The sequence below is a fragment of the Marmota marmota genome, unplaced genomic scaffold (genome assembly GCF_001458135.2).
Source record: "Marmota marmota marmota unplaced genomic scaffold, marMar, whole genome shotgun sequence".
Lineage (NCBI taxonomy): Eukaryota > Metazoa > Chordata > Mammalia > Rodentia > Sciuridae > Marmota > Marmota marmota.
The window spans coordinates 463,334-480,746 of NW_026000051.1; the positions used below are offsets into that span (position 1 = coordinate 463,334).

The 17,413-nt window shown below is 54.7% G+C and overlaps 2 protein-coding genes across 2 annotated transcripts in view; one reads left to right on the forward strand and one right to left on the reverse strand.

Annotated features, from left to right (window-relative positions):
• Ddx31 (DEAD-box helicase 31) overlaps nt 1–14,537 on the forward strand; it is a 59,946-nt gene extending 45,409 nt beyond the window's left edge. The window contains exons 19-20 of the mRNA XM_015497402.2: nt 548–716; nt 13,875–14,537. Coding sequence (XP_015352888.1) covers nt 548–716; nt 13,875–13,998 — 293 coding nt within the window. The 3' untranslated portion in view covers nt 13,999–14,537. The remainder of the gene's footprint in view (nt 1–547; nt 717–13,874) is intronic.
• Nucleotides 14,538–14,964: 427 nt separating this feature from the next.
• Barhl1 (BarH like homeobox 1) overlaps nt 14,965–17,413 on the reverse strand; it is a 10,138-nt gene continuing 7,689 nt past the window's right edge. The window contains exon 6 of the mRNA XM_048812786.1: nt 14,965–14,990. Coding sequence (XP_048668743.1) covers nt 14,965–14,990 — 26 coding nt within the window. The remainder of the gene's footprint in view (nt 14,991–17,413) is intronic.

A 17,413-nucleotide genomic window follows, 5' to 3' on the forward strand; every position in this document is an offset into this window, starting at 1 on the left:
TGTGGACAGGGTGCCAAGAAGCACTGTCATATTCATAGTGAATGATAAAGCCTTTTTAACTTCCTGAATTTTGAAATGCACGCATTAACCAACACAGCAAATTCAATCAGGAAAAGAATTTTCCTAATGTAGCTGTCTAACAATTCCCTCATTTTTATAAGAAGGTGATGTCCTGTGTGATCAGCTCTTCATTTCTTCACCCATTCTCACCTCATTCATTCATACAACATTTGTCAAGTGCCTGCTGAGCACCAGGTGTTCACTGGGTCCTGAGACCACAACCCAGAAAAGAAACAGGGTCCTCTGCCCTTGGATTATTACAAACTCTGAAGTAAAATCAGAGATTGTGTTGGTTTTATCAAGTAATTGTGACTATGATTGTTTAGGAATTTTAAATATACGCAGAAGTATAGGTTTAGGCCAACTGTGTTATAACCGTCCTGGTTGGGTTCCGTTGCCTGGGGAGATAAAGACCTGGGGTACGCAGCAGTCTGGGGGCTGTGGGACCTCAGGACCCAGTCCTGACAGCCTCTCTCATCCCTCCTAGCCCTGCAGTCCTTCATCCGCGCCTATGCCGCGTATCCCAGGGAGCTGAAGCACATCTTCCACGTACGATCCCTCCACCTTGGGCACGTGGCCAAGAGCTTTGGGCTCAGAGATGCACCCAGGAATCTCAGTGTCTCCACTGCGAAGAAGAGGAGGGCAAACCTGAAAAGGTAGGGCGAGCTGAGCCCGGTGGATCCGAGCAGCACCAAGGAGTTGTGAGGTGCTGCAGTGGACTGGTGGCCCAGCATGCCTTCGTATTTGTTTTTTGTGTGAATTATCACTAGGATCGCCTATTTCTATGTAATAAGCACCGGAAATAAGAGGAAAAACACCCAGTCCTCCAGAAGTTCCCTGGCGTCTCTGTCAGGCCCGCACAGTGGGGGCTGTGGAGCACAGAGCCCTCACAGGTTGTCCTCGTGTCCTCGTGGAGGTGAGCCTCGGGGCCGGGCAGTGGATTCCTGGAGTACTCTGTGATTATCCCTGATAACAGGCCTGTCCTCCTGAGATGGGAAGGATGAGTGCCAAGCCTTGGGCTCCAGGAGCCAAGGACACCCAGGTGTGCAGCACACCGGCCCCAGGGGCTGATGCTGGGCTGGGCCCCACGCGGGGCTAAGACACCTTGGTGCTGAGGGCTTAGAGCAGTGAACTCATCCTCTTTCCCCCAAAAGAGAGCGTCCCGAACAGCAAGAGCTGGTAGGAGAAGGCCCAGAAAGGGGTGCTGCCCCTGTGGGCTGCGTCTGGCCACACAGTACCAGGACGACCACCCATCAGACTTCATTAGAAAGTCGTCTTCTCCTCAAGGATGAGGTGTTCTTTGAGCACCAGGCCCAGCCCTTGCCGTAGCTGGAGCTCTGGAGACCCCACAAGTACTCTGCAAGGAGCCGGGCACAGGCAGCACACTGTTCTCAGCCCTGTGACTTGAGGGCACACAGGGAAGGAGTGGGCACAGGCCTCTCCTGCTGCTGCCTGAACCCGTGTGGAATGACAGCTTGAGAGTCGGGGCACATGGACCTCAGTTGCCCTCTGATGTGCATTGCTCAGTGTCTCAGAGCCTCTGTCTCCTCACCTGCAAAAGGGAGAAGAAAGCCCGTGTTAGTTACTCCAGGGGTGGTTTTGAGATCAGGTGACACAAGTGAGTACACCTTTCAAACCAAGTGGACAGTCAGACAGCTAGAAGGCAGAGGAACGAGGTGCCTGGCTGGATGACCCGCGGGCAAGGCCTCTCTAGGCTCGGAACTTGAGGGTTCTTCCTCACGTGACCTCTCAGGTAGGACCAGGCCCTGCTTGTGCTGAGAGGCAGGTGTGTGGAGTCCTGCACGTGCTGTGTGCTGTCGCCCCCTCCTCGCTCCACCGCCAGGCCTTGTGGCTGGGCTAGGACTCCAGCGCCCCAGACTTGGGTCCCTGTCTTTGGTTTAAGTGTCACTGGTACCAGCACATACTGCAGCGAAACCACGGGCTCCCCAGTCCACGTCTGACGGGCCTCCTAGCGTGAACGTTTAGCCTGAATGTCCTGCCACTGTACAACGCTGGCTCTTTGAGGAGGCGGGAGTGGACCTGCCCAGTGACCACTGTTAGAAACAGTGCCTCGGTATATTTTGCTTTTGGAGAACACAAACAGTCCCCACATCTTAACTGTTCTCAGATGATCTGCCTTTAGGATGGAAACTTCACAAGTAAGTGTTGGCCCAGACAGTCGCCTCTCTGCCCAGAGCGGCCATCCTGTCCGGCCCCAGCCCCAGGACACAAAGCAGGAGGCAGTTGGGCAGGGGATTGAGGCAGCATTGTCCTACCTTGAGGAGCCGCTAGGGAGGGAGCAACTGCCGCCTCCTGCCTGAGCTGACCCTGGCTAACAGATGGGCACCAAGACCATGATACCCCTGTGAGCGGGGGATTTAACAGGGCTTTATTCAGGAAAGAATGGGCTGATTAGCTGATAAGGAGCATGTAAGATGGTGTGGGGTGGCCTTTGATGTCTGGCTGGCGCGGCAGGGAGCTGGGTGGTGAGTGACAGCAGTGTGTCACAGGATTACTCGGCCGTGACAGTGCCGCTCTCTGTTCTTGCCGTGTCACCACTCTGCTTAGCCACCTCTTCCGTTGTGCCCTTCTTCGCCAGGCCCTTCCCTCCCCACTCCCCCACCCTGCCTTTCCTGAGGATGCAGCGGGCACCTTCTGTACTGGGGAGCCTTGTTGCTCCTGGGGAGGAATGTCTGCAGCCCCTGCACACGCACCATGTAACTGTGGCCACTGTGAGCGGCAGAGACCTGGCAGATTGTCACACCTCAGTCGGGCTCGGGCAGCTGCAGATTGCTCCTTTTCAAGGACTGGAAAGAAAAGTCCTTTACACCTCACAAGGCGCAGAGAATGGGGCTTGGCCACAGTTGCCATGCTGAGCCTCTTCTGAATCCATCTGTCAGGAAAGAGAAGGCTCCCGTGTTCTGTGAGGGGATGATGAGCAGCACTGAATCGTCCACACTCATCCACTCTCCAGAGTGCGGCTTCCAAGTCCACCGCACTGAGCCAGAGCCCTCTCCCTGCCACCCCAGGCAGGGAGTTCAAGCTGCTGAAGTGTGAATTGAGGGTAGGGCCGAGGACTGTTGACCATCAGGCGTTTCCACTCAACATGAAAGGGACTTGGCGTTCCACTTACCTTTATCCCTTCACTCCACCGCATTTTAGAACAAGGAAATAAATAATGTCTCCAAATGAGCTCTTAATAACTAGATGTCTGTCACCTTCCAGGCCTCAGTTCTGAAAGGGAGCAGTGTCTTCCCTGCACCTAGGGATACAGTCGTAGCCACAGAGCCTCTTCTGACACCGACACACACACCTGTCCACACGGCCCCTCCCCAGACACCTACGCCGCACACACACAGAGTGGTGCTTTGGTGAGATATTCAGAGGCCCCTTAGCAACATCCGGCACAGAACAGCGCCTTCCTTCTGTGGAGCAGTGCCTGTCTTGAAACCGAGTAGGCTCCACAGCTCCTGGGGAACAAGAGGACACGTTCCACCCAAGCTGCCCTCCTTGCAGGAGCCATGACACCTAGCACTATGTGCTGGTGAGGGCCACAGTGTCTGCTGGCCAGTGAGCACAACGTGCCCAGAGGCCAGGAGCAGGCATACACAGGGCCCTGGTTCCCTCATCTGCCCACACCCTCTGGAGAAAGTCCCAGCATGTAGAAACCACGCACCTGAGGACCTCAGCATCACTGCAGGTCTCCTGGGGGTCACAGCCACCCCCAGCGCTGCTCTCTCCCCAGACAGGCACTCAGCTTGCAGTGCCCCGGACCAGTGCCACCTGGGCTTCCCTCTGCCTCCCTGATGCTGTCCCAGTGACAGCATAGTTGTCAGAAGCTAGTCAGCTTGTTCCCCACCTCAACTCCCTTCTTAATGATAGGAAGACAACGATCTCAGTTGTTAATTGTTCCTAAAAGCAACGTCTTACTTTATTTATGTGAACTTCCCCCGACCTGCTGGCCCAGCGTTACCTGGTGGTTCCAAGTAGGGTGGATCCGGAATCAGGGGCCCTCCCTGGGTACTTCTAGGTGTGCTGCACCCAGTCCCCACAGGACCTGCACCCCCAGCGGCTGCTCCCCTGCACTGCAGGGCGCTTCCTCAACCTCTGTGTTCCAGAGTGCAGAAGCCGCTTTACTTCCTAGAGTGAGCACACATCCTTACAGAGACCCTGCCCGCCAGGTCCCACCTGTTTGCAGAAGGATCACACTGGGGCGTCTCAAGTGCTGCTCACTGAGGCTCAGCTTGGAGCTGTGGAGTCCTGAGCTTGGTGTCCTTGGTCTTCGAAGCCTCTGTTGTTCTCTGACTTTCACCCTCACCTGCTCAGTCGCTGTAAATGGTTGGGGACGTCCATTCCCTGTTAGCTCCCTGCCTCACCACTCTCTTGCTTCTTAAATCCAACTCTCGGGGCATCACACGGTGATGACGTCTGAGTTGGTTCCCACAGACGTCGAGATTGAATCCTGTCTGAACCACTTATATGCTGTGTTCCTTTGGGCACGTTAGTTGGCCTCTCTGTGACTTAGATACGTCCTTTGAGAGGCACTTGGGCCTTAGGGTGGCACCAGTTACTGAATGTACTGAATCCCACACAGGATCCGGCGCCTGACGGTCATGGCCCCAGCCCTGTGACTGCTGCCCTTTCTCCTTCCTCCAGCATCCTGAGCACCCTTGAGCTTGTCTTTTCAGGGACAACCTTGAGAGCACAGAGTGGGGTCCTTGGACGCTGGTCTTGGGCTGCAGCTGCCTCTCCCTGGGAGGCAATGCTCTTGTTATTAGGAGCAGTTCACCTGCCAGTTTTTGTGTGGCACTTACAGCCGCCCTAATATCACTCATTGGCTGATGCAAACCTGGAATCCTGCCCACAGGGACAATTTCTTGATTGCATGGAGCCAGTTACATCCGGTGGAAGACAGGCCAGACGTGTGCTCGGCCTGGGCAGCGTTGCCCTGGGAGGTGCAAGGTGCTCCCCGCACCCCTGCGGCCTCCCTCCAGCCACCTTGACCCCGGCCCTGTCTCCACCGCAGCGACTCCCAACCCCTGGGCGCCATCCCAGCTCTGGACAGTCTCCTTCCAGGTCCCATGTGGTCGCTGCCAAACAGGCAGCGTGACCACCACACCCCTCAGCCCGCCTGGCCTCACTGACCTGCTGTCCCTCACTGTCCTGAGTCTCCTGACCTGCCTGAGTGGGCAGACACCTCATGCCCTGCCACTCTGTCACAGTGGGTGCTTGGGAAGGGTGTGGTTAGAGTCGTCCCTCCCCTCAGAGCCTCACCTGCCCTCTGCTCCTTGTGGCCCCAGCACCTACCTGGTGCACACAGTAGGTGCTCAGAGCATGTTTTCAAGGGGCTGAATAGAAACTGAAAGCTTTCTGTGATTCTGAGAGGAAGTGCTTAAAGTGAAAGAAGGGGAAGGAAGTGTTCCGATGTGAAAGGTGAGCCCTCATTATCAACCTGAGAACAGCAGACCCTGCCTGGTGGGGACGTTGTCTTTACCCCTTGTGCCATTTGGCATCAAGTCCGTCCTGAGAGAGCAAGTGTGGGGCCAGGTCTCCTGCACTCAGTGGCCTGACCGCCATGGCCTTCGCTTCCGTCGCCCTGCTCCCCCCCCGCCCCCGTGAGGGAGACAGGCAGCGCTCACCTCAGCTGAGACCAGAGAGGACCAGCCAGGGCCAGCAGCAGAGCCCTGGGGTGGGGGGGGACTGGGGGACTGTGGATGCAGAGCCGGCTCTGCACTGCCTGCCACAGCCTTCAAGAGTGCTACCAAATGCACCGCCCAGGCCCAGCCCTGAGGCCACGGCTCAATGAAGTCAGTCCACCATCAGGAACATGGAGGTGATCGTGAACTTGACCTAGGGCAGCCCAGGGCTTGGAAAGTATGGTCCTCAGAGCAGGTGATGGGGCACCCAGTATATACTGGCACAGCAGAGAGATGCCGGCTGAAGGTAACTGCCCTTTTAAAGAAGAGTGCGAGGCGCATACTGTAACCCAGCTCGCAGGCTGAAGCAGGGGACTGCAGCCCAGGGGTGGAGCACCCCCCCTGCAATCCCCAGGACTGCAAGAAAACCCAGCGCTGGTCAGGGCGGGTCCTCCCTGCACCTAGGCGAGCTGCGGATGGTGGAGAAGAGCACTCTAGGTGTCCTTGGTCAGGAGGGCGGGTGGTGATGGAGACACAGGTTTGGAGGTCTCTGGGGCCCTAGGGGAGAACAGTGCCCATGCCGTTGCTCAGGCGTCTATTGACACGTCCACTGCTGGTGTGGAGCTCTCACAGGGCCCAGCGGGTGGTGCTTTCCCCTCGGCACACCACTGGGAGTCCTCTCTGGGTTCTGGTTTAATTACGGCTCTGCAGGGCAGCTTTTTACGTTAGTTTTTACTTCTGCCACTATTTCGTTTTTATCTGACACGGTGCGATTACCGGCTGCTGCCTCCTCGGGAACAAGCACGGCCTCCTCCCCACCTGGCTAATGAGGCAATTAGAGAGGGCTCACAGTGACCCTGGCCTCCTCCACACCTGGGTCACCTGCAGGCAGCAGGAGCCACGCGCTGTGCGCTCGGCCCTGCAGTCAGGGCAGGTGGCAAAGCAGGGCCCAGCCAGCCCCCCCTGGGAGCATACTGGAGGTAATAACTCCCTGCTGGGGCCGCCGGCACCCACTCCTCCCCCAGTGCACCTGCGAGAAGCAAGGGAGAGCTGGGGCCCATGGCGTTTCCACCCCTCCACGGGGTGCCTGCAGCCGGAGGCAGGCCCTGGGCTGGCACTCCTGTCCTTCCAAGGACACAGCCATTCCCCCCTCGTGACCTTTCTTGGTTGTCATTTCTGTTCTGGCCCCTATCAGTCATCAAGGGGGACGCAGGCCCTGGTGAGGGTGGCAGTTGTTGTGTGAGTGTCACTCCAAGGTGGAGCTCCCTGCTCACTCTGATGCTCTCCCAGGGCTGCACTCGAGGTGTGTGCTGTGGAAGCCAGTCGGCCTATGTGCTTTAAGTTCTTTAGCAGTGGCCTCTCTCTTGAGGGCATGTGTGTGGCCCCTGTGGCCAACAAGACCCTCAGTGACTGGTGAGAAGCCCAGAGTCCACAGGCTTAGCATCCCTACCCACTTCAGGGCCTGGGCTGTGCAGCTGCTCAGGAGGCAGCCCTCAGTGTCCCCCAGCTCCCTGTGGGTGCAGGGGTAAAAAGGTGTGTGTTCCTGCCTTTGACCTTAACCCCGGCACTCAGAGCAGCCTACTGTGAAGTAGGCTGGCGCACACAGTAGGTGTCCATATCCCAGGGGCTTACCACTCCAGGGTGCCCGTTCTGCAGTGGCCCTGCTCACTGCTAGAACTCCCCAAAATGAGATAGGCTGACCACTGTCACTGTCCATTCTTTGGTCTCTGTGAGGCTCCTAAGTGGTGTGCACACGGTGTGCAGACGCAGGTGTGTCGAGCCCCTCGTCCCCAGGGCAGTGTGCCGGCTGTCTAATGCTGGCATCTTTCCTCCTCCCCTTCTCTCTTCATGATGTTGCTGAAATTAATAGGCAACACTTGATCGTTTTGTAAGTGATCAAACACCTGGAGGAATCAGCACCCTGCCCAGACTTGGAGGATGAGTCCAGTGTGCAGGGCCACACCAGCACCCTCCCGGGCCTGTCTCAGCGCAGCCCAGGTTGCCCCAGCTCTTTGCAGAATCTGACTCATGAAACCACCCAGCAGCAGGACATGGGGCCCTGGTGGCAGTGACCGGAGCTGTGGCTGCAGTGCGTCCAGGGGCAGGAGCCGGGATTAAAAACTCAGGCCTTCTGCTTCCAGGTTGAAACTTGCCATCTGGATCTCCTGTGCACACACCGTACCTTCTAAGGGCTAAACTTCACATCACATGGGCCCTTTTGGTCTTCTGGGGTGTTGGGGGTGTTCTCCATCCATCTGCAAAAGCTACGAGTGTGCTTCAAAATATCTTCCAAGCCATCAATAAGAATGCCAAACAGGACAGGCCCAGGAGCTGAGGTCTGGGGCGTGGGGCTGGGATTCTGACCCACACCGCTTAGATTCAGCATTTCCAGAATCTCATCATACCAGTTTCAAAACACTTGATGTGCAAGTGGTTGGAAGTCAGAGGGCTCCTGCCGCCTCCCCGGAGGACCTGAGCCAACGGAGCTCTGCACTTGCTGCAGCTCCCCGCCTTTGTGCTCGCCCTTGCCTGCTTCCAGGCCCTCGTGACCTTGCTGCTGGCTCTCCAAGGTTGTCAGCTAGGTGGGTGGCAGAACTGGGGTTCTAACCAGGGCCACCAGAATTCTGGTCCTCTGCTCCATCCCCAGTGCCGCCACCTGCCACGTGTGGCCCACACTCAAAATTCTCACAATCTCATTTCTGCCAGAATGCAGCCACCTCTAACTGTCATCTCTTTGCTCTCCCCTGGGGCACATGGCCTTCCAGTAATAGGTCAGTGGCTGTTAGCGACGACCCGCAGGCTGTGGCCTGGCGTTGGCCTGCCCTGGTCTGAGCTGCGCCCTCGTACTCTTCTGTTCTCCACTGATCTTTGGTGTGAGGCCGAGTTCACATTTTGTCCATCTGTGCCTGTGTCCACAGGACTTCGGCTGTTGTGTCTGCTGGCCGCAGCAGGGCTCACCCCACAGGGCGTTTTCTGGGGCCCTGAGACAGTCGCCAGCCAGTGTACAGCTCTGCCGCACAGAACCCTAAAGTGAAGAGCCTCTTGGTTTTGAGGCTGGGTCTTACTGTATCGCCCCTGGCCTCAAACCTGCCTTAGCCTTCTGCAGAGCTGGAATTACAGGTTTGTGCTGCCAGCCCAGGTGGGTCCTGGGCCCCAACACGGTTCCTTCCCTTGTGACTGAAGAGGGTCAGCATGCTCCTCTCAGTAGGCGAGACCATCTGTACTTGCTGGTTCTTTTCCCAGTTCTTTCTGCCCCAGGGGCACTACTTGTCACATTTTCTCCAGAGGTGCCTGTTACTCTGTCCTCCGACAGCCACCAAAACTTGTGGGCATCACTGCCTCTCCCTCCTCCTCCATCCAGGGAGGCACAAGCCGTCAGAGAAACTTGGAAGCATCCTGAAGTCATCTGAGGTCACCATTGCTTCCTAGAGTCACTCAGAACCCAGGCTTTTCTTCCAGTTAGAGGGTCACACTTCCTGGGCCAGGTCTTTCAGGCCTTGCTGTGGCCCTGAATCATTTGTTTACAAGCAGTGTTCTTCATGGGAAAATGTGTCCTCTGCCAGTGTGGTTTAATTATAGCACAAGAGGAAAGCTCTCACAAAATTAAACTGACTAAAAGCCAAAGGCAGAAAGGTTTTTGTTAAGTAGAAATTACAGTACCTTGGGATTTGAACATAGGGCAAAATTTATTTACTTTTTTCTCCTTTAAAGCGAATATACAAGGGCTAGGGTTGTGGCTCAGTAGTAGAGCACTTGCCTTGTAAGTGTGAGGCACTGGGTTCGATTCCCAGCACCTCATATAAATAAGCAAATAAAGTAAAGGTCAATCAACAACTAAAAAAAAAAAATTTTTTTTTTAGTGAATATACGGGGCTGGGGCTCAGTGGTAGAGCGCTCACCTAGCACGTGTGAGACACTGGGTTCGATCCTCAGCACCACATAAAAATGAAATAAAGATATTGTGTGTCCACCTACAAGTAAAAAATAGATATTTAAAAGAAATTAACATACAGGGGCCAGGGTCGTGGCTCAGTAGTAGAGCGCTTGCTTTTCAAGTTATAAAAGTAATGAATGCTTATTAGAGAAATTGAGGAAATAAAAGCTTAAAAGTTACTCTGCATTTGTTAGACATACACGAGTTTTTTCTCGTGGGTTGTTTTTTTTTTCCTTAAATCATTCACTGTTACTTTGAAGATGCACTTTACCGGGGGTTCCAGGTTTTGAAGTTTGAGGCCATATAAACATTGTTTTTATATTAAAAATATTTTATGCAAGGAACTTGCTCCTTGTTTAGAGAACCGTGGTATGGTGGTCAGGTGCGCAAGGGGCGGGGTCCACCTTCCTGGATTCAGCTCTCCTGTTACTGGTTGTAACCTGGACTCGCTACTTAACCTCTCTGCTCACTTTCTTCACCAGTCAAGTAGCTGTTTTGGAGGGTTGTTGGAAAGGTAAAGTACTGAAATGCCTATTGGCGCCTGCATGTGGTGCCAAGCCAGGGCCATCACCATCCCCCGCCTGGCATGGCCAGTTGGCATGGCTCTGATTTACTTGCTTTACATTAAACCCACATAGCCCGTGTCGCTGGCATCTGCCTGAGTGTTTGTGGTAGGCTGCGGCTTCGTCATCATCCTTGTCCTCTGCGCCTCCTAGTGCGAAGCCTGGGAGAAGTGCTCAGTCTGCAGGAAGTGCCCTGGAGTGCGTGCGTTTCACAGCTCAGAAGGCTGACCCGGCAGTGAGGTTGTGGGGAACTCCTGGGAAGAAAGAGTTCCTTCTCCACACCCAACCCCAGAGCAGCATAAAATCTAGGTGAAATTAAAGCAGTAGCAAACTAGAAGAAAATCTACTTAAATACTCTTCAAATCCTAGAACAAAGACTTGTCTACGTGTGACCCTAAACTTATTTATAGTCCTAACCTATTAAAAAAGTGCCACCAGCAGCCAGGCGGGGTGGCATGCCTGATCCCAGCTGCTTGGAGCTGAGGCAGGACGGTTCCGCGGGCAGTCTAGCCAGCTGTCTCCAGGTGAGCACACCTGGCTGGGGAAGTAGCTCAGTGGTGGGGCCTTGCCTCGTGTCAGGCCTGGGTTCGTTCCCAGCACAGCCGCTCTCCCTGTTAAGACAGCCTGTGGACAGCCCGCCCTGCCATGCCTCTTACCTGGGAAGCCCCTGTGAGTGTGTCCATAGTGGAGAGGTGGCCTGCAGTCTCTCAGTGGCCCATCTGGCGGGGTGTAGATCTGCTGGTGAGGCCTTGACTTCACCACCCTGTCAGCGCAGGTGGCATCAGTCTGTCGTGCTGTGTGGTCCCTCCTGGGCTGGGGCAGTAGCAGGTCTTCCGTCTGCTCTGCTAGGAGTTGTCTTGGTTAAATAAACTGATCTGTTGCCTGTGAGGGGTGGGGGTACTCGAAGGCAAGGAGGTTGGTAGGTCTCTGGGAGAACTGTAGCTTGGCAGAGGAAGGGGTGCGCCTGCCCCATGCTTGTCTCTGAGCCTTCCTCTCCCATCTGCACTTCAGCTTTTCAGTGGGGCCTTAGCACAGAGAGGACCAGGGCTGGCCAGGGAGAGAGGTCCTGCAGGGCTGGCCTGAAGTTCTCCCACCGAGGGGTGTCTGGTTCTGCACCTTGTTGAGTCAAAGACATTGACCAGAGAAGGATGTGACCATCATGAGTGAGGGCATATGAGACCAGCCCCCAGGCTTCCTTCCAGGTACGGGAAGGATCAGAGGAGAGACCTGTGCACACTAAGTGCCCAGTTCACCCCGAGCCACCCCAGCCTTGACGACGTGATCCTGGTGTCACCCTCCTGCTACGCCAACGCCTTCCCTGCTTTTAGCATCCCTGTATGGCGGCTCCACGTGCCCACCAGAGCTCACCCTCTGCCCACACACAGCCACACTTCAGCCATTTTTTAATTTATTATTTTGAGACAAGGTCTCACCAAGTTCCCCAGACTGGCCCCAAACTCTTGATTCTCCTGCCAGCCTCCCAAGTGGCGCTCTTCTCCCTTTGGAGGGGGGCAGGGGCTGAGCGTGCTGGGCACCTGGTTTGCCACTGAGCAGTGTCCCCAGCCTGGAATGGGCCTTGCACACTGAGTAGCCTCTGCCTGGTAGACAGAGGCCAACAGCACTGCACACTGCCTGCCGCCCTGGGCTGAAGAGGTGTCCCCAGCCCACACCGTGTCTGTAGGCAATTAGTGCATCAATCACCCGGTGAGATTTGGGTTATTACTGTGCTTTAGCAGTGGCAGCAGCGATCATTGAAGTGCTAGAACTCATGCTGGGGAGAATATTTGGACTGAAATTTTGCATATTTTGAAAGTCAGGTTGTTACATTTAAAATTATACACATTGTGAGTACCTGGCTTCAAACGAGAGGGAGGGAAGAGCGCTCCTTCCTGTCAGAACCCCTTCACTCTGTCTGTCATGTAACCTGACTAAAAATAAACTACAAGCACAAGAGGTGGCAGCTTCAGCTGGGAGCAGGGCGTGTGCTCCGCCGCAGGGACGAAGGGCGTCGGGTGCAGACAGATGAAGCAGGTGGGGAGCGCTCAGAAGCGCCCCGCCCAGTGCTCGCGGCCCTGCTTGGCCGTGGTCTGCCTGCCGGTCAGAAGCCAGCACTTGCCTGCTTAGTCCTCTGAGACCTTGCGAGCTCCGTCCTCAGTGTCCCCGCTCTTCAGATGAGGGAACTGAGGTGCAGAGCCCGGGCCCCTTGTCCCCTGTCCTGCTCTCCTCCATTCCGCCGTCACTGGCTCCTGCCCCTCTCCCTCACTGCAGCAGCCCCTCGAAACCACCGAGGACTCCCCACCTCAGAGCCTGGTCATTGCCACTCTTGGGCCTGCAAGGCCAGCCTGTTGGGAAGAGCGGACGTGGGCTCTGTGTCCACGTCAGCCCCTGGGTCTGCTGACTGTTGGTCTTCACAGATTCCCCTCCTTGAGTCTTCCTGTCCTCACCTGACAAGTGAGGGTAACAGTCGTCCTTGCCATGGAGTGAGACTGTGGGAGGGGACGTGCACAGCAGGGAGTACTTGCTGCCCATCTCCTCTTTGCCCTGAACCCCCTTCCTGGCCCCTCAGCTTTGCCTCCAGGCCTTCTCCCAGCACAGGTGGCCGCCTCCTCCCCCATGTCGTGGTGAAGAGCAGCGCCTGCAGGGTGGGCACCAGCACACACACCACGCCACCCGTCCTGCATCAGGTTAATAGTGTAGTGTTGGTCTTGTTTCAAATTCTTGGGTTTCAGGGGAATCCTGTTTAATTTATTTTGACCACAATTTCAATCAATTTCATCTTCTGATTATTAGAGCAAACAAAACAGTGGCACGTGTCAGCTGCCCTTGGTGAGGGCTATGGACACGCTGTCAGGACACTGCTCGGCCTGGCTGCTGGCGCAGGCTCAGGGGCACGTTGCTCTTGTTCTGCGGGAAGCACTCTGCTCTACAGTTTTATAACCATTCTTCTGTGTGTCGTTGAACTTCCACGGATTTCCTCCTCTGCTCTGATGAGCTGTGAGACTGCTGTCTTGAGCACAGTTCAGCATCTGAAATGGCTTTCAGCTGTTAGCGTGGATTAGGACTTACCCCTCTGGGAAGGCTCCACACAGGTGCTGGCAGGCTGCACCCTGAGCCCACCCTCTCAAGGTTAGAAACGATTTTAAGAATCTTCTGGCAGCAATGGACATCCGTGATTGACATCCACCTTCCTATTGGACCTGGCAGGACGGGTGGGCCTGGCAAGTTCCTGTCCTAGAGAGCCTGGTGCCAAGGCCCACCGGCACCCAGAGGGTACTTTGAACTGTGTCAAGGTCACTAGAACACCGACAGGTCTCATGGCTTCGTGTTGTTGAGTCTTCTGGTGGGTTTTCTGATCCTTTGGCAGACTGCTATATCACACGCCTCATTTGCCATCAGAGTTTGAGGATGTAGAGTTTTTTTTTTTTTCCTTCTCATAAAAACAACACAGAACAAAGCCTCACTTTTTAAAATGCCATGATATTTTGCACCATTATGAAAATCTGTCAGCGCCGTATCTAATCTTCCGGTGCATAGAATATCAAAACAAGCACATTGAAGGGATTGCACTTCTATTAATACAGAAATGTCAGCTTCCGTCTCAGGGCCAGCTGCGCCAGCCTCTTTCCAAACAGGAGGAAAGCATACTAAAGTTTCTTTCCCTCTGCTGTCCCTGTCTTCCAGGCCCGGCCTTCGCAAGAAGACCCAGAGCACACACCATCTCGCCCAGGTCCTGCGCTCTGAATATGCAAGTGGCCTGGAGGCTTCGAGAGGAGGCCGGAAGGCGAAGCCATCAGGAAACCTGTAGCCAAGGGAAAACAGAACTACCCTGGAGCCAGAAAACCCGGAGACAACTGAGGACAGCAGCCCTTCCTCTCCTCCCTGGGACTAGGCCTCCGAGTGGCTCTGAGGCCTGTTCTCATCAGAGGAGGCACCTCTCCCTGAACACCCAGACCCCAGGACTCAGACGTCAGGGCCAGCCCTGACCCCTGGGTAGAGGAACCATGATAGAGTGAGTGGGGAGGGGCAGCCAGCAGGTCCGCTAGCCAGAGAGAGGTCTTACAGGTGCTCCTCAGTGCCGGACGCCCAGCACCAGCGCGGTCTGCAGTGATGGCACCCTCCCCTCGCCCACCCCGTGTCCTGGTCCAAAGAAGCTTCACAGCTTGACCTCTGCCCTGCCCTAACCCTAACCTCTGCCCTGCCCATGCTGGTGTTGGCATGAATGATGTGAATTGGTTAAAAACTGGACTTGAGTTTGTACAAAAAAGTATTTGTCAAGTAATTATTTTCTTTATGTTCAAATGCTTTTTTAAATGAAGAACCATAAAGTCTGGGTCAGAATACAAACATGCTTGCAATGGCAGGCCCTCTGTCGCCACAGCGTCACCTGGTGTGTGGACTTCCCTTCCTGCGCAGGGAAAACTCACTCGGAGGCTGGCCGGCTCTCTGTTGCCTTGTTATTACTTGCCTTTCAAGTCAAAAGGCCTGGGCTTTTCTTCCCATCAAATCCCATCTTGCCTTCAAGAAAGGTTTGGGGTCTTTGTTTTGTGACCCAGACCCTAGCTGCCCCCCACTATTGTGTCTCTGGGAGGTTTGAAAGAGGACCCCTGGAGCGTACTGATTTCCCAGTAAATGTAAGATCTGGACATGGGAGGGCTTCACAAGAGACAGCCCGGGAGCCAGGCCCCACTCAGGCCTCCGCCTGTTCCTTGCGCTTGCTCTGCGCTGTGGCCCGACCCTCCGTGGCTTTCCCAGGACAGAGTGAGGCAGCACTTCAGTGACCCCGCAGCTCCAGGAGAACTGGGAGAGGGTGGCAAGAAGGGCCCCTCACCACCTCCTGGCTGGCCGCAGCGGTAGGTGTGTTTCACATGGTTTGGACAAGAACAGGAGGAACCAGCTTTTCACGGCTGAGACCCAGCTGTGAGAACAGGATGCCACGTGTGGTCCGGACCACCAGTGTGAGCCCCCAGCACACCTTCTGTCCAGGGGGACTTGCAGAGTCCTTCAGTCCTCCGGAAGCACTGTCAGAACTTCTCAAACTGTGGTGACTTTAATTCGAACATCTAATTCACTATCAGGTGAGGGTGTCTCACTAGAGATGTCGTGTTGTGTGCTTCTAAATAAAATCAACATACTACCACCCTCTTAATAAAGAAACGGATTTAGCAGATTTAGGGTTAATATTGTCTAAATTTAAATAACCCTAAGATAAATCTCTTATTATGGCTCCTGACAGATTATACATTTCAGACATCAATTAGGCAAAGATTTAGGCTAATTCCACTGCACAAGTTCTAATTTTGTGTGTATTTTTAATTGTGCCTTTTTTTTCTAATTTCCCAAACTTACCCATTTACGACTTAAGCCTGGTTGCCATGTTAGAGTCACAGAGAATTTGGACATTTACTGTAATGCTGTGGCCTTAAAACTTTTCTCCCTGTGGGCTGGCAGAAGAAGGCCTTTTTGGAATCCAGAACATCTCCCTGTTTGCAGCGCTAGTCGCAGCCCACCTTCTGAAGGCCCCGTTCCCATGCACTGAAGGGCACATAGCTCTTGGTGAGTAACTAAGCCTGTGGGTGCAATGCAAGCAGGCTACTGAAGGCTGGCAGAGGACAGTGGACAAAGCCCAGTGGGCTCCTTTGATTTTTTTCATTCCCCTCACCCCAGGGGAAAGGAGGGGAGATTGTGGGAGAAAGGGGCCTAGACAGGGCCTCCGGAGGCAGGTCTCAGTTCAGCACGCTGGCAGGCGGGACCGCTCACCCCTCTTACCTGTTCCTCCACTGGGGAGCCAGGGCAGGGCCCACAGGGGTAGGCAGTTTAGATTCTCTGGCCAGAGGGCCAGTGGCCATCTAAACTGCCAGCTGTCGCCCTGCCCTGTTGCTCCAGAGGCTCTGGTGGAAGGCAGGAAAGGCAACTTCTCATGACCCCCTGTTGTTCCCTCTGCTGGGGGTCCTCCCCCACCTTTAAATGAAGACTTACCCACCCCCAGGGCTGGAAACAGGGAAACCAATTTGGCCTTCTAAATGGATGAAAGCAGAAGCCCACCTTACAGCTAAGGTTGTGAGGTTATTATTACAGATGGGATATGCAGGACAATTTAAGATATTGTAATTATAAACTTGTAGGGAAGCCTTGTTCTTCATTAATGTAAGATATGAAATCGCCTCTGAGGTACAAGGACAATTACATAGTTGAGAACGTGTCTGTGATTTACACTGCGGCTGTGTAAATGTAAGGGTGGTTGCTCCAGTCTGCCTCCTCCACTTCCACAAAATGAAAAGCACACCGGTGCAAGTTGTCCTTTGATAGATTTTTAATATGATTTTAAAGAGTTTTGTTTGGTCTCATTCTTATTCAATGAGATTAATTTAAAGCACTTATCCCCTGGGTTTAAGTCAATCCATGTAGGATTTGGGCAGGGTTTGTTGCATGGGGGGTTTTGTTTGCAGGAGGCTATGAGAGACTCCTTTCCCACTTCATTAACCCTGAGTTGGGGACAGTCCCCCCTCACCCCCCACCAAAGCCAGAGCTGGGGATTTACCAGCCCCCATTCACATGCAAAAGAACTTGAAAGCCGAGGGGCTCCTTGACTTAATTAGCTGCTGTGCATTTTGCAAAATTAGAATAATACCCTCACCATCCCAGGAAAGAAAGACCAGGGTGTGTGGGGGCTGGGGCCAGGGAGGAAACTGTAGCAGGCCTGGTTTGTGGGGTTATAGTCTGAACACGCCCCTCATCTCCCCATCTCTCAGTCCTCCCCCAGCAATCCTACCAACAAAGGGTGGGGTGGGCAGGGTGCTTTTGGCTCCCTAGGCACCCAAGCTTCCCAGCCTTGGCCATTTTGTTGCTTGGAGAGGAGCACCTGTGCCCCCTTCCTCAGAGGAAGGTCTCAGGGTGTGACCTTGGCCCTTTGAACGTGATCTAGAGGCCTGTAGTCTGGCTGAGGACTCAGCCCCCTCCCTCCCCTGGGATCGTGGAGCCACAGGCCAGGGTGGTGGGAAGGGGCAGGCCTGGGTTAGACACTGGGATTTGACTCCCGTCTGGGTCTCATTCTAACTTACTCCCAGGGTGAAGGGGGCAGTGCAGGATGCGAAAGGGGTTTACCGATGAGATGTCAGCTTCGTGGATACCGCCCGATGGGTTTTACCGGGCACTAGAGGCCAGGGAGCCGCCTTGGCGCCCGCAAGCGTCAGAGCCGGGGTCGCCGGGCAGAGGAGGGTGGG